This window comes from Eutrigla gurnardus (assembly GCF_963514095.1).
Source record: "Eutrigla gurnardus genome assembly, chromosome: 17".
NCBI classification, from domain to species: Eukaryota; Metazoa; Chordata; class Actinopteri; order Perciformes; family Triglidae; genus Eutrigla; species Eutrigla gurnardus.
Window position 1 is genome coordinate 20,796,616 of NC_139928.1, and position 21,269 is coordinate 20,817,884.

The 21,269-nt window shown below is 41.6% G+C and overlaps 1 protein-coding gene and 2 long non-coding RNA genes across 3 annotated transcripts; all 3 read right to left on the reverse strand.

Annotated features, from left to right (window-relative positions):
* Window positions 1-1,906: 1,906 nt before the first annotated feature.
* LOC311028088 lies at window positions 1,907-8,359 on the reverse strand. The gene is made up of 3 exons (XR_014598690.1): window positions 8,278-8,359; window positions 2,700-2,754; window positions 1,907-2,620 (listed from the first exon to the last, which is right to left on the reverse strand). It is a non-coding gene; the product is annotated as an uncharacterized lncRNA (long non-coding RNA).
* Window positions 3,638-5,902, reverse strand: LOC311028081. The gene is made up of 4 exons (XR_014598684.1): window positions 5,616-5,902; window positions 4,741-4,958; window positions 4,575-4,650; window positions 3,638-4,354 (listed from the first exon to the last, which is right to left on the reverse strand). It is a non-coding gene; the product is annotated as an uncharacterized lncRNA (long non-coding RNA).
* Window positions 8,360-12,693: 4,334 nt separating the features above from the next.
* On the reverse strand, window positions 12,694-19,641 carry LOC311027492 (uncharacterized protein; the record flags this gene model as incomplete). The annotated part of the gene is made up of 2 exons (XM_084031514.1): window positions 12,694-18,120; window positions 19,600-19,641. The coding sequence occupies 2 exons, from the start codon at window positions 19,639-19,641 to the stop codon at window positions 17,413-17,415; spliced, it is 750 nt and encodes a 249-aa protein (XP_083887640.1). The 3' UTR covers window positions 12,694-17,412.
* Between the last annotated feature and the right edge of the window lie 1,628 nt (window positions 19,642-21,269).

The following is a 21,269-nucleotide window of genomic DNA, read 5'->3' on the forward strand; positions in this document are numbered from 1 at the left end:
GAGACTGAGCCGATCAATCACTATCATGGGCATTGTAAAATATTGTTGTGTTCAGAAGTTATAAGCCAATGAACATCAGAGGGGCGGGGCTTTAGAAATCAATAAACATAACTCCACAATATTTAACCCAATCATCACGAAACTTGCAGGATATGTTGACATATCTCCCTAAAACATATCCTGAAGGTTTTATTAAAATTGACCACTCGGGGGCGCTACAGTAAATCAGCCATTTTGGGCAGTTTTAGGCCATTTTAGCCAATTATAGGGTTTGTATTTTAACGAACTCCTCCTACAGCGTTGATCCGATTCCTGCCAAACTCGCTGAGACTGTTCTACAGGCCTCAGTGATGCAAAATCATCGAAAGGTCTTACATAAGTCAAAGGGCATGGCCGGGACGGCGCCCTGAACATGGACGAATTTCATGCTTCGACCACAAAAATCTAAACTGTTATAACTTCAGAGCGCCACCTACTGGCGATAGAAAGTGTTAAAGGGGCCCTATTATGAAAAATCGACTTTTCCATGTTTTTCAAACCTAAAATGGGTCCCTGGGGTGTCAAAAAAATCCCCACAGTATCAGAAAAGACCACCATCTCCCTGTTTCACTTTCTCAGTTTGAAACAAATCCTCCTGATAAACGAACGGTTCGCTGTCCACTAAATGACGTCAGCAGCAAATTTTGCTGTGCCTTATATGGGTCATCTCGGCCCATTAGAATCGCTCCACCTGTGTGGTCCCGCCCACATAATCCCCATACCTGTTGGCCGTCAGTGTGATGTACATACAAACCAGTGAACCAAAATGCCAAAATCAACAGAAAGCGAGTTGGCAGTCCAACTGCTGATATTTACTGGCATCGTCAGAGCATCTACGATGGAAATGTGCGCACACGTGTCCGTAAATGTGTGTTTGTGTGTGCAACGCACTTCACCGACAGGAGCTTTGACAACATGGGTCGCTACAGCTCAGGATATACCTCTAACCTGAGGCCACAGTTTGGATCCATACCGACAGTCCGAGAGCCAACCACAGACACAGAAGCGTTAAGTTTCAAAATATTGTGTAATATGCCGTGTTACAGTTACCGTTGCTTTCTTAGCATTGGTGTGTTAGCATTGGCGTGTTGCGCTCAAGTTAGCATTGGCGTGTTGCGTTAAAAGCTTCCATTGTATTGATATTGAGGACTGTTAACGATACGTAGTACTGCGGGGGCTTTTCCAACGTGAAACACCTCAAACCGGTTAAATAACGCCTTGACATCAGTTTGCTTGGGAACGTTTTGTAGCTTGAATGCAGCAGCAAGAGCAGCTGATCTGTTTGTTTACACAGCGATGCATAGACGACATCAACAAACGTTTCTTTTTGCACTGCTAACGAAGGTATTTTACGAGCTATTGGAGCGTCACGACATCAGTTATAGTGAAATAGTTATGTGTTCCACATTTAAGATGTAGTTGTAAACTCTGACTGTCTGTCTGGCTGACTGTCTGCTTACAGAGCAGCAGCTCACATCAGCGTCCCACAGCAACCCACCACAGCTACTGTTGGCAGTTACCTGTCTAGGAGGACTACAGGCTCCTTACCCAAGTAAAGGTGTGTAGCTTGACATGTAGCCTACTTTAGATCAGGTTTAACAGCAACTACTAGTAGTCGTGCAGATGTGTATTTCTACTATGTTATATGATGGGTTTCATTCCTCCATATAACTCTGTTACAGCTACCCAGGCTACTGTGTCCTGCAAGGGCTTCGGTGTTGGCACAGCCATGGTTCCAGACCTGTTTGACATCCACTCCAATAAGGAGACCATCAAAGAGAGCTAGCCTGGACCCGGTAGAGGAGGAGGATACTTTGGAGGGCAGCTCTTCCTTGACTTCAGAAGAGCTTGATATGACCCTGCAGAGTCGGCCACAAATGTGCAGCCTCAACAGACAGTTTGCAAGTTACGAAAATATATTTTATTGCCATACTACCTGTTAATTTTTTTTTGTTTTGTATTGTATAATCAACCTGGAGGAAAAACATTTTAGGAATGCTTCAATAAACTGCTGCAGATTTATGATGTTACTATGACAGATGTTTCTGTTGTTTAGTCCAATCCACTGAGGGGATGCAAAAATAAAGGCCTATCTCTGTAAAACAGTTCAGAAACACTACAAACAAAGACAGAACTAACTAAGATTTCTGCCTAACAGTCCGTTTTTTCTCCCCACTGTCACACTGCAATGCTACCTCCTGGGTGATGTTGGGATTTTGAAAATGTATTGCCTCTGAAAATCATGAGCATGTTCTCGTCCTGCGCAATGTGTGAAGTGTCCTGAGATAACTGGGAACTTCAACTGCTGATTAATTTGACCATCAAGTCTTTACAGTAATTGTAAAATGTGTCATGGTTAATATTACTGAAGTAACGGTCAGGAAGACTACATAATATGTTGCATAGAGGGATTTATTTTTATAAAACACAATTGATAAACAAACAACAGACTGCTGTATTCCTCTTACGTGTAAAGCATTTCATGCGTTTTGGAGAGAGAACATTCAGACAGACAGTTCCAACCAGGATGTCCCACCATGCAAGCCTCTTCCTCCTCCAGCTGCTGCATCCGTCTTCTTACCTAGTGTGAATCATGATAATCGTCATGTTATGTGAATAATAATCTCAACAGACAACTTGGTGTAACAAAGTAACATTACCTGTGGTGTCTCCATGCAGCAGACATGTTCGGTGTCTGAAGGCCCACATGGTCACCTAGATGAATATAGTACAGAATTTGAGCATTTCAACAACAAATCTTGTTAATATGGTAACCTGACGGACTTTGCTGACAAGCTGAGGTGTAAACCTCATGTTTGAATTTTGTAACAGTAAGTTTAGCATGTAATGTTGAGATGGAGCACAATCACGTTTATAAAACACAGCACACAGCCTATAATTCAAAATTCAGCACATAATTCTGGAGGACGACATGATACTGACCAAATCCCGTTCCTTGTATATCTTTATGTGTAGAGGATCAGGTTTTTAATCCCGTTAATGTGATGTAAACAAACTGCCCGCATACAGGACGCTGTTTTCATCGGGTTTTCATCAGTTTAAATATAATGTTCCCCATTTGGAAAACATGCAACTGTGAACTGTCAACAACAAAGCACTACTAACGATATTAATTGTTGCTGAAATAGCTCACAGATACGTTACTTATAGAGCGAAGAATGCAGCATTAGCGTCATTGTGGCTAGCGCTAACTACGCTAACACACATCGAGTTACCGTCCAAAACGTTACACAGACAGGTTAACTAACCATCCAGAAACATCCTGCTGCATCCACGGCGTAGAACTTCAACAGGAGCTGGTCCTGGTTCTGGGTCGGAGTCCGGTTCGAAGCGGTACGGCTGGACAGCTGTTTGCTTGTAGCGTAGAACCATAACCATGGCAACAAGCTGGACGCGGACAGCACGGGGCGAAGAGACAAAACCACTTCCTCAGTAGGAGAGTCTGTCACTGCTATAGGGCTAAGTTTTATCAAAAGTTTAACTGTCCAATGTCACTGTTTAACCTTACAATGACGACGGTAAAGCAAGACATTGATTTTCTTTTAATTACAAATTGTATGCAAAAAAGGCACAATTAAATACAATGTACACATCAAAATGCTATTAGTCTTCATTTCAAAATGTTTAAGAGGAAGCCAGAATTGTACTTCTGTGAGCACAAAATGGCATTCTTTACCACATTTGCTTCAGTCTTGAGAACATCATGAACTCTTTAGCTCGACAAACATGAAACATTCAATATTGCAAAATGAAAAGGGACCTTATTTGAAACTACACAAGACCAAATCCGGAACTGATGGCCATCATCATTTCATGGTGAAAGATCGGGTAGGTCTGGTAGTGGCCGGGAAGCTTCCAATTTGTAGAAGCAGGTGAAAGCCTTCGGGTAGGTCCAGGTTGCAACGTCAACAAATAGTTTTTTTGCTGGCAGCTCCCAGCCAACCCAGAACCTCATGAGGTCACGCAGCACCTCTGGTGACGCTATGGAAGAGAACATTTAATGTACATGAAATTTGACCATATGCAACTTGCCAAAATATTACACCGTACATAGATTTACAACTCCACTTCCCCAAATTGTGCACTGATTATTTTCATCAGAACTGGCATCTCTTCAGCTGCATCTTCGCAAACTCAGGCGAGTCATAGGGGAGGGGTTCAGTTGAGAGCTGCTCCTGTAGGGGAACTATGAACACCATATTCTTCCCATTGTTGGAACTGGATTTAAGCAACCTCATGGAGTACCCCTCGGACTCGGTTGGAATGATGCTCAATTTACGAAGTCCGCTACCACCTATTTTGAAATGTAAAGATGAACAACACAAGTGTCCTTTAAAACCTTGTTAATATGCATACATTGATTTCAGGAAAACTTGAATATGTTGTTTACCACTTGGAGTGATATTAATGGTATTTCAAAGTAGGATGGCACCTAACACATCCCTGGGGCTTTGAGTGTGAAAAACATTTAATGCTATATTTTCCCCATCATTGGATATTGAGAACATTTTTACCTGTAGCCTTATAGAACATCCAGCCTCCTTTTAGGGTTTTAAGTCTGGGAAATTCCCCCTCAAGTAGAGCAACAATCTTTAAAACAAAGTGAAATAAGATTCACAATATAGAAAGTTATTACATGTTTAATCATTGAGCAATCTACAATGTTGTATATACGATTACCTCACTGTGTATGAAGTTGTCCGGTAAACTGAGCATCCTCTTTCCCAGGCCAGCATGCGCATGTTCTAGCTCTTCAGAGCCCTTTGGAGTGAACTGGCTGGGCCCCGAAAGGACGTATATATTAAAATCTGTCCTTTTAATCATGCAGGGGGCAGGAGCAGGAGAAGTGAATCTTTTTTTCCCCTCTTGGCTGCTCACCAAACATACTTGGAAATTGCCTGATGTGGAAAATAACAAAAACATTTGTGATGAAAACCAGTATAAATCTAACATTACTGGTCCATAATAAAAATGTATGGCTTCAGTTGATGGTTTTTTATGCCATGTTTTCAAATATCAGAAGCACAAACATCAACAGGACACAAAACATGAACTACTGAACTGTGAAATATAGAGATAGTAGATTAATGTCTTCACCTTCTCATGGCCTGCCTCACCCTATCATTATTGGTCACAGAATGGGCACTGTCTCCAGCCCTGACTGGTGTGCTCACTGCCCTGACTGGTGGTTGGTTTTCTATGTACGAGGAGGTAGAAGCAGCAGGCGCGGACAGCTCCCTTGCTAACAATTGCATAAAAGCCCGTGCTGCTACCTCGGCTTGAGGCGATAGATCCTGTCACACAGCCAAGTTATTTTCACTCATGTTTATTTCATATTAAGATGTAGTTGCGGAAGAACACAATAAGCATGAGGAAACTAAGACATAAGCAATGCTAGCTAGTGCTAGCTTATGGAGGTACAACAGGCTACAATAAGAAAGTTCCAAATAATTCTCAAACTAACTAACTTAGCAAGACGATTAATTGATGGTCCAAAAACATTTCACGACTGAAGACAAGAGGGTAACTAGCTTAATTAGTAAAGTTTCACTTACACTTGAATCGGGATTGCCATGACCAGACGCTATGTTGAGGCTGTTCTTTTTTCTTTTACCGAAAAGCAAAGCAAAATGCGCAGAGAAAAAGCTGTGCTCTGGTCATGGTCAGGTACCCCTCGTGGGAATGCAGTCATATGATTGGCTGAAAACGAGGGAGGCATCTGATTGGCTACAGAGAGTTCCTTGTTGAAAAAAAAGCATTTGTGAATCCAGCCACATCAGGAGAGTCTCAAAAATCCACAAATAAATGCAGACCAGTTCACGAATAAATGCAAACAAGTTCACAAATGAAAAGCATCTTGTAAATTAAAGTTAAACAGTTTGTATATAAATGTAACAACATTCAAATACATTTTTGATGAAAATTACAAATATTTTTTTAATTCATATATTTATAAATTTATGTTACATTTATTTAAAACGAAATGTATTTGTGAGAAGAGTCATTTATATATAAATCACAAAATATATTTGTGAAACCTTCTCTGTGTATTCATTATTAATGAGACTGAACTGACCCCATATGTCTGTGCCCCCTCCCGCTCAAATCATGTTACTGAACATTTGTATCAGTACCAGCAGTTTGTAAGAAATTGGTCAGTAATTGATATGTCATATTTTGTTTCTCAGAATTCACCAAATTGATGCATTAAAATGAAATTATTCAAAATGTTCTCCTGTGGGAAACACTACAAACCCATTTGTGATTGGGACAAAATACTTAAAGTTAGAGGCAATTAAGGACCAAAAGTCCTAAAAAGAACACTTGCACACGCTCAAATGTGTATTCTGTACAAGTTCAAGAACCATTCTTATGCATTTTCTGAGTCGGTCACCTTTATTTTAGGCACAAACTATTTGGGCTGGTAAACCTAACCTGGGTTTATATATATATATATATATATATATATATATATATACACACACAGGTAAAAGCCAGTAAATTAGAATATTTTGAAAAACTTGATTTATTTCAGTAATTGCATTCAAAAGGTGTAACTTGTACATTATATTTATTCATTGCACACAGACTGATGCATTCAAATGTTTATTTCATTTAATTTTGATGATTTGAAGTGGCAACAAATGAAAATCCAAAATTCCGTGTGTCACAAAATTAGAATATTGTGTTAGGGTTAAATTTTGAAGATACCTGGTGCCACAAACTAATCAGCTGATTAACTCAAAACACCTGCAAAGGGCTTTAAATGGTCTCTCAGTCCAGTCCTGAAGCCTACACAAACATGGGGAAGACTTCAGATTTGACAGCTGTCCAAAAGGCGACCATCGACACATTGCACAAGGAGGGAAAGACACAAAAGGTTATTGCTGAAGAGGCTGGCTGTTCTCAGAGCTCTGTGTCCAAACACATTAATGGAGAGGCAAAGGGAAGGGAAAACTGTGGTCAGAAAAAATGTACAAGCAATAGGGATCACCGCGCCCATTCAAAAATGTGGGGGAGGTTCACAAGGAGTGGACAGCTGCTGGAGTCAGTGCTTCAAGATCCACCACCAAGAGACGCTTGAAAGACATGGGTTTCAACTGCCGCATACCTCGTGTCAAGCCACTGTTGACCAAGAAACAGCGCGAAAAGCGTCTCACCTGGGCTAAGGAAAAAAAGAGCTGGACTGCTGCTGAGTGGTCCAAAGTCATGTTTTCTGACGAAAGCAAATTTTGCATTTCCTTTGGAAATCGAGGTCCCAGAGTCTGGAGGAGGACAGGAGAGGCACATGATCCACGTTGCCTGAAGTCTAGTGTAAAGTTTCCACCATCAGTGATGGTTTGGGGTGCCATGTCATCTGCTGGTGTCGGTCCACTCTGTTTCCTGAGATCCAGGGTCAACGCAGCCGTATACCAGCAAGTTTTAGAGCACTTCATGCTTCCTGCTGCTGACCTGCTCTATGGAGATGGAGATTTCAAGTTCCAACAGGACTTGGCGCCTGCACACAGCGCAAAATCTACCCGTGCCTGGTTTACGGACCATGGTATTTCTGTTCTAAATTGGCCAGCCAACTCCCCTGACCTTAGCCCCATAGAAAATCTGTGGGGTATTGTGAAAAGGAAGATGCAGAATGCCAGACCCAAAAACGCAGAAGAGTTGAAGGCCACTATCAGAGCAACCTGGGCTCTCATAACACCTGAGCAGTGCCAGAAACTCATCGACTCCATGCCACGCCGCATTAACGCAGTAATTGAGGCAAAAGGAGCTCCAACCAAGTATTGAGTATTGTACATGCTCATATTTTTCATTTTCATACTTTTCAGTTGGCCAACATTTCTAAAAATCCCTTTTTTGTATTAGCCTTAAGTAATATTCTAATTTTGTGACACACGGAATTTTGGATTTTCATTTGTTGCCACTTCAAATCATCAAAATTAAATGAAATAAACATTTGAATGCATCAGTCTGTGTGCAATGAATAAATATAATGTACAAGTTACACCTTTTGAATGCAATTACTGAAATAAATCAAGTTTTTCCAAATATTCTAATTTACTGGCTTTTACCTGTGTGTATATATATATATATATATATATATATATACACCTGCGGAAATCTCAACCCCCCCAATGTTCAAAGTTACGCCCTTGCCTCCTGTCACACGTTAACGCAACGTAGAACACTGCCATACCTAACGTATAAAAAGTAAGCACCAACCTGCTCTGTGTAACCGGACTTCAGGCAGGAAAACAGCGTCCAGTAGCTTCCGCTGTCGCTCGTTCTCCTCTTTAGAACGAGAAAGTTCCTCCTCGTATTCTGCTACCGTTCTTTCAAACAGCCAAAATATCTCTTCAACAGCCGCACTTAGTCGCTGCTCCACCAAAGCTCTCATCACTTGGACTTTACTCATTTTCCCGCGACGAGAGAGACGTTTTGACTCCACACAAACTCCATCTATCTGTTTCCAGCTAGCATGCTAAGCTAACTAGCTTAGCTTCGTAGGCTCCCGGGCGATGATTAAGAGTTAAAACATTCAGAATAAAAGGTGAAGAGTACAAAGTCCATCCAGACGGGTTTATCCAGACACACAGAGACTCTGATGGATCAGTACTGGTGAAGCTAACAGACACTTTCTCAACACCACGAAGGAACTCTTCTACTGAAACCAGGCGCCATTGTTGAAAAGAGAACATCCGGGTGCGCGGCGATTTCTTCTTCTTCGATTGTTCTTTTCTATGGTTTGGCAAACAACGTTGTGGTGCATCACCGCCACCAACGGAGGAAAACCTCCACACAGAAGAACCTGGACCCCCATGCAGCTGATGATTCCGATTACTATTCCCTAATTCTAATAATAAAGAAAATGATAAACAAGCTATCGATCCGATTCGTCCTATACGTCACTGAGACAGAAATTAATAACACCATATCTCATGGATTATTTCTCAACTTAACTTCCCTGAGACTCAGTGTCTATAGTATTTATCAGAAGCCTTCAAGGTTATACTTAAGATTGACTGCAGATGTCTTATAGATGAGATCAAATATATTTCCTGTATTTAACAATAGGGCGTGGAAAGAGACGACTCAAAGGATTATTTCTCTGGATTTATTTCTGTGTATCAGAAGAGGTGATGCACAGCAACATGATTTCCATAAGAAACGTAAACAAAACAACATTAAATATTTAAGTTGTGCTGTAATGATGGGGCAGACACAGACCTGGCATTCATCCACTTTATTTGTATCAATGCAGATGTACACTTACAATATATTGACAGGACCGTGTTCACAGAGATCAAAAAAGCATAAGTATGCATTTCTACCAGACAACAATTATGTGATCATATAATAGCACAAATACAAACATCAGAAGTAGAAAATATTTAAGAAATCAAACAAATCATCCAAAATATATCATGAAAACTAATAATTATAAAAATACATAGAAAAAGTAGGAATCAGTCAAAAATACTGGCCTAACATTTTAGGAATCCAGCCTGGTTTATGTGTATATTAACCACAATCATGAGCGTGGTGCTGCACGGTGGATTAGTTAATTGATGACTCTAAATTGCCCGTAGGTGTGAATGTGAGCATGAATGGTTGTTTGTCTCTACATGTTGGCCCTGCGATAGACTGGCGACCTTTGCCCAATGACAGCTGGGATCGGCTCCAGCCCCTCCGCGACAAGGTAGAAAATAACAGAGCGTGTTCTAGTCCTGCTCTGTGTTAAGTGTCCACAGATAACTTCTGTTGTAATATGACACAATGAATAAAATGTTATTGAGTGAAACCTGTCACTTCCATCTTGTTCTCCTGCAAATCTAGATAGCACAGTGCAAACTTCACTTCATTGCTTCATTTGTTAAAAAGCCAGCGGCCGGACTCTTTTGTAACTGAAAGGTTTTTTCTCCTGTATGAGTTCTCATGTGTGACTTCAGATGACCATTTACAGTGAAACGTTTACCACACACTGAGCAGCTGAAAGGTTTTTCTCCTGTATGAGTTCTCATGTGTGACTTCAGATGTCCATTTTCAATGAAACGTTTACCACACACTGAGCAGCTGAAAGGTTTTTCTCCTGTATGAGCTCTCATGTGAGTCTTCAGATTTCCATTCTTATTGAAACCTTTACCACACACTGAGCAGCTGAAAGGTTTTTCTCCTGTATGAGTTCTCATGTGTGGCTTCAGATGTCCATTTTCAATGAAACGTTTACCACACACTGAGCAGCTAAAAGGTTTTTCTCCTGTATGATTCATCATGTGTCTCTTTAGAGTTCCACGGATGCTGAATTGTTTCCGACACTGAGAGCAGTTAAATGAGGACTGAGGTTTCTCTTCATCGTGGTCTTCTTCACTCTTAACAGGGACAACAGTCAATGGGAACTTGATATCAACGTCCTCCAGGCCTCGATGCTTCTCTCCTTGCTGACTGGTCCAGAGTTCTTCCTGTTCTTCTTTAATGTGTAGGGGGTCTGGGTCCTCCTGGTCCAGACTGGAGCTCCAGTCCTGCTGCTCAAAGGGAACCTCTTCTTTAGTCACCAACAGCTGCTGGACGTCTGCAGGAAAACAATAAACACACATACAGAATATAGAGACGTTTCAAACAGCTGAACAATCAGTCACCAGTACACTGTTTTTTTTTCTGAAACCAAACAGGTAGACAGACAAACTGCAAAAATAAAATGCACCAGCAGTAATGCAGTCATCAGTAGCTTGAGATGAATACATCTGTTACAGTTTTTCATAATTGTTAATAACTTGAACCCTTCCAACCTTTCATCTAAACTGTAAACACAAAACCCAGTTTTCAAACTACATTCACAAAACCTCTGATTCTTCTGGATAAATCAAACCATCACATACTGACTGTAATTGTGTTTAACTTCTGCAGCCTGTGGTCAGCATAATGCATCAGAAGTAAACGTTTTGGTCCTATGCGTGTTGCATGTTACCTCCTGTCACACGTTAACGCAACTCATATTAGAACACTGCCATACCTAACGTATAAAAAGTAAGCACCAACCTGCTCTGTGTAACCGGACTTCAGGCAGGAAAACAGCGTCCAGTAGCTTCCGCTGTCGCTCGTTCTCCTCTTTAGAACGAGAAAGTTCCTCCTCGTATTCTGCTACCGTTCTTTCAAACAGCCCAAATATCTCTTCAGCAGCCGCACTTAGTCGCTGCTCCACCAAAGCTCTCGTCACTTGGACTTTACTCATTTTCTCGCGACGAGAGAGACGTTTTGACTCCACACAAACTCCGTCAAACTCTGTTTCCAGCTAGCATGCTAAGCCAACTAGCTTAGCTTCGTAGGCTCTCGGGAGATGATTCAGAGTTAAAACATTCAGAATAAAAGGTGAAGAGTACAAAGTCCATCCAGACAGGTTTATCCAGAGACACAGAGACTCTGATGGACCAGTACTGGTGAAGCTAACAGACACTTTCTCAACACCACGAAGGAACTCTTCTACTGAAACCAGGCGCCATTGTTGAAGATGGAACATCCGGGTACGCCGCGACTTCTTCTTCTTCTGTGGCGTTTAATGGCAGTCGGCATCCTTAATGTTGCATATACCGCCATCTGCTGGACTTTACTTCTTTCTTATTTCCTCTTTTGTTATATTCTTTTAATTAGACCAGATGAGATAAGAAATCTCATAATGATTCTTCTCCCTTCCTTAGATTTTCCACATTCTACTAGACCCTTGAAATTATTTCCCACTTTTCCAACCTTTCGCAACCCTGTCTTCATCATTTCCCTCTCTCTTTCATATCTAGGACAAGCTACAATTACATGCTCCACTGTCTCCCTCTCCCCACAGCTACACTGACCCGTTGGATGTTTTCCTATTATATTAAGTGTGTTATTCAGTTTACTGTGCCCTATTCTTATTCTGCTCATGATTACTTGTTTTGTTCTATTGTCTCCATAACATCCTACCTTGTAATTTATGTAAATGTCTCCCTTTTTCCTGACTCTTCCAATACTGATTCCATTGATTGATTATTTCCTTCCATATTAAACTTTTCCCCTCTGCTTTTGATGAAGCCACGATTTCTTCTTTGTTTGGTCTTTTTTATGGCGTTTGGCAAACAACGTTGTGGTGCATCACCGCCACCAACCGGAGGAAAAACTCCACACAGAAGAACCTGAACCCCCATGCAGTTGATTATTCTGATTACTATTCCCTAATTCTAATAATAAAGAAAAAAATATACAAGCCATCATTCCAATTAGTCCTATACGTCACTGAGACAGAAATGAATAACACCATATCTCATGGATTATTTCTCAATTTAACTTCCCTGAGACTCAGTGTCTATAGTATTTATCAAAAGCCTTTAAGCTTATAGTTAAGATATAGATATCTCATCAATGAGATCAAATATATTTCCTGTATTTAAAGGTAGGGCGTGGAAAGAGACGACTCAAAGGATTATTTCTCTGGATTTATTTCTGTGTATCAGAAGAGGTGATGCACAGCAAGATCATTTCCATAAGAAACGCAAATAAAAACATTAAAGAATAAGTTGTGCTGTAATGATGGGGCAGACACAGACCTGACATTCATCCACTTTATTTGTATCAATGCAGATGTACACTTACAATATATTGATAGGACCGTGTTCACCGAGATCCAAAAAGCATAAGTATGCATTTCTACCAGACAACAATTATGTGATCATATAATAGCACAAATACAAACATCAGAAGTAGAAAATATTTAAGAAATCAAACAAATCATCCAAAATAAATCATGAAAACTAATAATTATAAAAATACATATAAAAGTAGGAATCAGTAAAAAATACTGGCCTAACATTTTAGGAATCCAGCCTGGTTTATCTGTATATTACCCACAATCATGAGCGTGTTGCTGCACGGTGGTGTGGTGGGTAGCACTCTCGCCTCACAGCGAGAGCATCGCGGGTTTGACTCCCAGGTCTTCTGTGTGGAGTTTGCATGTTCTCTCCGTGCACGCGTGGGTTCTCTCCGGGTTCTCCCTGGGGATAGGTTAATTGATGACTCTTAATTGCCCAAAGGTGTGAATGTGAGCATGAATGGTTGTTTGTCTCTACATGTTGGCCCTGCGATAGACTGGCGTCCTTCGCCCAATGACAGCTGGGATCGGCTCCAGCCCCCCCGCAAGAAGGTAGAAAATGGATGGATGAGCGTGTTCTAGTCCTGCTCTGTGTTAAGTATCCACAGATAACTTCTGTTGTGTTATGACACAATGAATAAAATGTTATTGAGTGAAACGGTGTCTGTCCCCCGACCAACCAAATTAATTTGGTCAAACAGAAGAGAGATTTCACATGAAAACCTAATAAAAATGAGCACATCTGATGTAGTTATGTATTAGAGCTCTCTCATCTAAAGCAGTATTAGTCAATGACTTAATATCAGATAATCATATTGATTTATTCTGCCTGACTGAAACCTGGCTGTGTGAGGAAGACTGTTTACTTAAACGAAGCTAGTCCTCCCAGCCATATTAATACTCATATATCTCGAGGCAGCAGACGTGGAGGAGATTTGCTGCCATTTTTGATTCAAGCCTGTCAATCAATCCGAAACCAAAACTAAATTATAACTCATTTGAGAGTCTGATTCTCAGCCTTTCGCACCCAAACTGGAAAACAATGCAGCCAATTCTGTTTGTTATTGTGTATCGTGCTCCTGGTCCATACTCTGAATTCCTATCTGAATTCTCTGAGTTGCTATCAAATTTAGTCCTTAAATCAGATAAAGTTATTATTGTGGGGGATTTTAATGTCCATGTGGACGTTGTAAATGACTGCCTTAAGTGTAGCATTTACTTCCTTAATAGATTCTATTGGCTTCAGTCAGAGTGTACAGAAACCAACTCACTGTCATAGCCACACTCTCGACCTCGTCTTATCTTATGGCGTAGAAATCGAATACTTAATAATCTTTCCTCAAAATTCTTCTTTATCTGACCATTACTTGATAACCTTTGACTTATTGCTGCTGGACTTCGCTCCTCTAGGAAAAAGCTACTACTCTCGGTGTCTAGATAGAGCAGTAGCTAAGTTTAAGGAAGTAATTCCGCCAGTCTTGAGTTCACTTCCATGTCTTAATGAAACGGAGGACTTTTATGTTAATCTTAGTCCCTCCCAGATCGATGCTCTTATAGATGAATCTGGAAGCCTACTGCGAACGACTCTCGACTCTGTTGCTCCGCTAAAACAGAAAACTATAAAGCATAGGAAGTTAGCTCCCTGGTATAACTCCCACACTCGTGAATTAAAACAAAAATTGCGTAAACTTGAAACCATCTGGCGCTCCACCAAACTGGAAGAATCCCGCCTAGTTTGTCAGGACTGTCTTAAAACGTATAAGAAGGCTCTCCGTAATGCCAGAGCAGCCTACTACTCATCTTTAATAGAGGAAAATAAAAACAACCCTAGATTTATTTTCAGTACTGTAGCCAGGCTGACAAAGAGTCACAGCTCTACTGAGCCATGCATTCCCAGAGATCTTAGTAGAAACGACTTTATGAACTTTTTTAATGATAAAATTCTAGCAATCAGTGACAAAATTACTTGCATCTTGCCTTCAATTGGAACCGCGTTCCCCTCAAACTCAGGAGTTTAAGAACTAGCATTAAGACCTGATATATATTTAGACTGCTTTTCTCCAATCAACCTAAACCAACTAACGTCAATGATCTCTTCTTCTAAACCTTCAACCTGTCTCCTAGACCAGATACCAACCAGGCTACTGAAAGAAGTCTTACCCTTAGTTAGCCTGTCCCTATTAGATATGATCAATGTGGCTTTATTAACAGGCTATGTGCCACAGTCATTTAAAGTAGCTGTAATTAAACCTCTTCTTAAGAAGCCTACTCTAGATCCAGGGGTTTTATCAAACTACAGACCAATATCAAATCTTCCTTTTCTCTCTAAGATCCTTGAGAAAGTAGTCGCCAATCAGCTGTGTGACTTTCTCAACAATAACAGTCTACTTGAGGACTTCCAGTCAGGATTTAGAGTACATCATAGTACAGAGACAGCTCTGGTGAAAATTACAAATGACCTTCTTATTGCTTCTGACAAAGGACTGGTTTCTGTACTTGTTCTGCTAGATCTTAGTGCTGCATTTGACACCATTAACCATGAGATTCTAATATGTAAACTGGAAAAATGAATTGGCATCAAAGGAACCGCATTAAGCTGGTTTAAGTCCTATTTATCCAATCGATCTCAGTTTGTGCATGTCAATGAAAAATCCTCCAGGCACACTGAAGTTAAATACGGTGTTCCTCAAGGTTCTGTGCTCGGACCAATTCTTTTCAACCTATATGCTTCCTTAGGCAACATTATTAGAGGTAGGGTTGTCCCGATGACGTTTTTTTACTCCCGATCCGATCCCGATCGTTTGAGTATCTGCCGATCCCGATATTTCCCGATCCGATCACTTTTTTTTTTAAGAATAATAATAATAGAGCCGTTTCATGACTGAACATACTGTCGATGACTGTGTAGGACACAGCAGGATTCTGGGTCGGGCTTGGGCTTCACACTCGCGGTGTGAGCGGACCGGAGCGGAACTGGACCGGTATTTCGCTCCGCTCTCTGCAAAATCCGCTGCCCGCTCGTGACCACTTGCTCATTCAGCTACATCACCGTACTTTAATAATAAAAATGCCGCCGTGTGCTTCCACTACCCGCTCGCTCAGCTCCACTCGGGTGGCTGTAATTAAGCTGACGAACGGCGACGTTCTTGCATGTGATGTTGATACTTCACCTGCGCGGCTCGAACTCTGATCAACAGACACGGGACGAGCCGACTGTGCGCACGAGGGTGGCTGATAAAAGCCCACCAGACATCACTAGCGTTGTTTACACTGGAACTTTGACAGGCCACCGGAGACGAAATTCCCACCCTGCGTCAGGCGCAGAAAAACAGTCTCGGGTAATAAAAATATATAAATATGCGTCGGCTTTTCTGATCGGCACTTTGACCGATCGCCGATCAACCTTTTTAGGGTCCATATCGGCCGATAACGATCGGCGGCCGATCGATCGGAGCATCCCTAATTAGAGGACACTCTATAAACTTCCATTGTTATGCTGATGATGGTCAGTTATATCTATCGATCAAGCCTGAAGAAACCAATCAGCTAGTTAAACTCCATGTGTTGATGACATAAAATCCTGGATGACCTGTAATTTCCTGATGTTAAACTCCGATAAAACGGAAGTTATTGTACTTGGGCCTAAACCTCTCCGAAGCTCGCTGTCTAAAGATATAGCGACTATTGATGGGATTGCCATCGCCTCAAATGCTACTGTAAGAAACCTTGGAGTTATCTTTGATCAGGACCTGTCATATTAAACAAACCACGAGGACAGCCTACTTTCACCTGCGTAACATTACTAAAATTAGGCCAATGCTGTCTCAAAAAGATGCAGAAAAACTCGTCCATGCATTTGTTACCTCAAGGCTGGACTATTGTAATTCTTTATTATCAGGCTGCTCTAATAAATCTCTTAAATCTCTCCAGCTGGTCCAGAATGCTGCAGCTCGTGTTCTGACTAAAACCAGAAGAAGGGATCACATTTCTCCTGTATCAGCTTCTCTGCACTGGCTCCCAGTAAAATCCAGAATAGAATTTCAAATCCTTCTCCTCACTTACAAGGCTCTTAATGGACAGGCACCATCATATCTTAAAGAGCTCATTAAACCCTACTGTCCTCCTAGAGCACTACGCTCTCAGAATAAAGGGTTACTTGTAGTTCGTAAAGTCTCCAAAATTAGAACAGGGGCCAGAGCTTTCAGCCATCAAGCTCCTCTTCTGTGGAACCGTCTTCCGGTTCGTGAGGCAGACACTGTTCCCACATTTAAGAGTAGGCTTAAAACATTTCTCTTTGACACCGCTTATAGCTAGGGCTGGCTCAGGTTTGCCCTGGACTACTACTGTTGATACTATTGCTTCTGTTAATACCACCACTAATACCACCACTAAAGTTAATGCTACTACTACCATACTACCAACACCAAATGCAGTTGGAACCCAAGGGCCTGGGCTGCACGAGAGTTCTGCCTAAAAGCCTATTAAGGCAGTTTTTTCTCGCCACTGTCCCTGTAACACTTGCCCCTGGGTGTTGTTGGAACTTTAAAATTGTGTTGACTCTTGAAATTTTGAGCGTATTCTAGTCCTGCTCAATGTGTTAAGTGTCCTGAGATGACTTCTGTTGGGATTTGACACTATAAATAAAATTGAATTGAAATTGAATTGAATTGAAACGTGTCACTTTCATATTGTTCTCCTGCAAATCTACATACCACAGTGCACACTTCACTTCATTGCTCCATTTGTTAAACAGTCAGCGGCCGGACTTTTTTGTAACTGAAAGGTTTTTCTCCTGTATGAGTTCTCATGTGTTTCTTCAGATCTCCATTTTCAATGAAACATTTACCACACACTGAGCAGCTGAAAGGTTTTTCTCCTGTATGAGTCATCATGTGTCTCTTCAGATGTCCATTTAGAGTGAAACCTTTACCACACACTGAGCAGCTGAAAGGTTTTTCTCCTGTATGAGTTCTCATGTGTGTCTTTAAGTCATACATTTTAATAAAACCTTTACTACACACGGAACAGCTGAAAGGTTTTTCTCCTGTATGAGTTCTCATGTGTTTCTTCAGATCTCCATTTTCAATGAAACCTTTACCACACACTGAGCAGCTGAAAGGTTTTTCTCCTGTATGAGCTCTCATGTGTGTCTTCAAACGTCCATTTACAGTGAAACCTTTACCACACACTGAGCAGCTGAAAGGTTTTTCTCCTGTATGAGTTTTCATGTGTGTCTTCAGATTTCCATTCTCACTGAAACGTTTACCACACACTGAGCAGCTGAAAGGTTTTTCTCCTGTATGAGTTCTCATGTGTCTCTTTAGATTTCCACGGATGTTGAATTGTTTCCAACACTGAGAGCAGTTAAATGGTTTCTTACCAGTTCTACATCTAAAATCACTGTCAGGATCATTTTTCAAAGCCTTTAAAACTGACCGAGGTTCTCTGGTCTCCTGCCAATCAGCACTGTCATCAGTCTCAGGTTCAGAAGAGTATCCAGTCTTGTCATCAGTATCTGTTTGTAAATGTGAATCGGAGTTCCTGGCTGGTTCTGGTCCCCCACAGTCCTCTTCATCAGCTTCTGTTTCCATCTGTTCTGTTGAGCCTCTGGCTGCAGCTGAAACCAGCCCTGAGGACTGAGGTTTCTCTTCATCGTTGTCTTCATCTTCTTCACTCTTAACAGGGACAACAGTCAATTGGAACTTGATACCAACCTCCTCCAGGCCTCGATGCTTCTCTCCTTGCTGACTGGTCCAGAGTTCTTCCTGTTCTTCTTTAATGTGTGGGGGGGCTGGGTCCTCCTGGTCCAGACTGGAGCTCCAGTCCTGCTGCTCAAAGGGAACCACTTCTTTAGTCACCAATAACTGCTGGATGCCTGTAGGAAAACAATTAACACACATACAGAATATAGAGACGTTTCAAATAGGGCTGAACGATATATCTTTATCGTATCTATATCTAGATATGAACATTCAAGATATTAATATCGAAAAAGCGACGATATAAACGATATAGATTTCCCCCGCACTCGCCCTGCATGTACAGCTCTGGCAGTCACAATAAACTTCATTTTTACGATTGCCCTTGAATGCACCGCTATGGCCAGCCAACCACAAAACTTATTTCATGCTTGCTGTGGATCGACAGCTGAAGCCAACCAATGACGAACATACGAGGGCGGGACTTCCGCCGCGGGAGTGAGGGAGACGGAGACTGAGACACAACATACGCAGCGGGGAAATCAAAAGAAAGAAAAGTGAGACGAGTGTGGAAGATAATGCGGCCGGTGGCGGTGCCGAATCTGATTTGGTGCCAAAACATTAATCATCCTCCATTATTTGGAGGTATTTTGGATTTAATAACGATGATGTCAACCAGAGCGAGGTGTTGTGCAGGTCGTGTTTGGCGAAAATTGAGTGTATTGCAATGCGTTCAGTAGCGTTAAGGCGGGTCCACACCGGACCGAAAATCGGCGTCTTTGAGAGAGTCGGCGTCCGTGACATGAGTCTCCTTGGTGTGGTCGCTCGAATCGGCCCACGTCGGCGTTCATTTCAGCCGATTCAAATGTGTAATCCGCCATTCGAGTCGGTCATTCTTTTACCATTCTGATTGGTGGAGGCTAGCAGCTTGACTAGCGAATCAGTGAAGCCTGGAAGTGACGATGGTAAACATACCAGATAACCAGTGGAATCGAAGAAGGTGGTCTAGAGAGGACCGGCTACTTCCGGTTTTCGTGTTTTTTTGACCCACAATACAGATAAGCGCCGCCTGTTGTTTTGGAGACATTACATCTCGCGCAAGCGCGGAACGTATGGCGTCGGCTGTAATTCCGTAGGTGTGAACCGCCCATGTCGTTGTTCGAGTCGGCCATATTAAGTAGCCCGACTTCATTTACCGACGCGAGTCGGGCAGTTCTTCCGGTGTGTACACACCTTTACACCGTACGAGTCGGCGTCCACCAGACATAAAGACATTACAGACGCTATAACATACCACATTGCAAAAGACATGGTACCCGTGTAGACGGTCTTAAATGTTGGATTTTTTATTTATTGATTGGTGACTTTATGTTAATGTTGATGACTGGCAGTGAGGTATCATCAATAAAACTGCAGTTTCCACATCCTTTTGTATTATGAAGTTTTTATTTTTCTGAAAAATATTTGGTTTTCACCGAACCCGTAGTCATATCGTATCGATATCGAGATATCTGGCATGAATATCGAGATATAAAATTTTGTCCATATCGTTCAGCCTTAGCTTCAAACAGCTGAACAATCAGTCACCATTGGTGCAGTCGAATAGTCTTTTTTGCTTAGGAAGGTTCCTAACTGAAGAAGTGACCCGGAAGTAAACAAGTGACCGCCATGATAAGAGCCGTTCGAATTCTCTAAATGCAAAGGAAAGGAGCTCCAATGCTTTTTGTAGTCCATTATTGTAGTTTATCCAGCGCAGACGCACGTCAATCGCCGGTGCCGATCATCAGCTGTCAATCATCAGCGGCCGCGTTTTAATGACGTAGCCTAGTGAAAGTCCGGTCGGATTCTCTGAGCACCGCGGTCGACCATTCCTAAGTCCTTTTGCGTTCTCCTATCGCCTTTCCTTAACCCCGTGACGTTTTCCCCAGAGGTCAAGGAATAGGAGATAGGAATAGGAGTTAGGACCTTATTTTTTGACTATTCGACTGCACCCCAGTACACTGCTTTTTTTCTGAAACAAAACAGGCAGACAGACGACCTGCAAAAATACAATGCACCAGCAGTAATGCAGTCATCAGTAGCTTGAGATGAATACATTTGTTACAGTTTTTCATAATTGTTAATAACTTGAAACCTTCCAACCTTTCATCTAAACTGTAAACACAAAACCCAGTTTTCAAACTACATTCACAAAACCTCTGATTCTTCTGGATAAATCAAACCATCACATACTGACTGTAATTGTGTTTAACTTCTGCAGCCTGTGGTCAGCATAATGCATCAAAAGTACATCACAGAGAAACATGTGTTTTTGTAAGTGAGAATGTGTTTAGCTTCAATTAAAAACATGCGTTTAGGCCACCGACCTTTAGGTTCAGAGATTAGGATTTAGTCTTTCAGCAAATGTGAACAACTGTAATACGGATGCAGAAGTAAACGTTTTGGTCCTATGCGTGTTGCATGTTAACTCCTGTCACACGTTAACGCAACTCATATTAGAACACTGCCATACCTGATGTATAAAAAGTAAGCACCAACCTGCTCTGTGTAACCGGACTTCAGGCAGGAAAACAGCGTCCAGTAGCTTCCGCTGTCGCTCGTTCTCCTCTTTAGAACGAGAAAGTTCCTCCTCGTATTCTGCTACCGTTCTTTCAAACAGCCCAAATATCTCTTCAGCAGCCGCACTTAGTCGCTGCTCCACCAAAGCTCTCATCACTTGGACTTTACTCATTTTCCCACGACGAGAGAGACGTTTTTATTCCACACAAACTCCGTCAACATCTGTTTCCAGCTAGCATGCTAAGCTAACTAGCTAAGCTTCGTAGGCTCTCGGGAGATGATTCAGAGTTAAAACATTCAGAATAAAAGGTGAAGAGTACAAAGTCCATCCAGACAGGTTTATC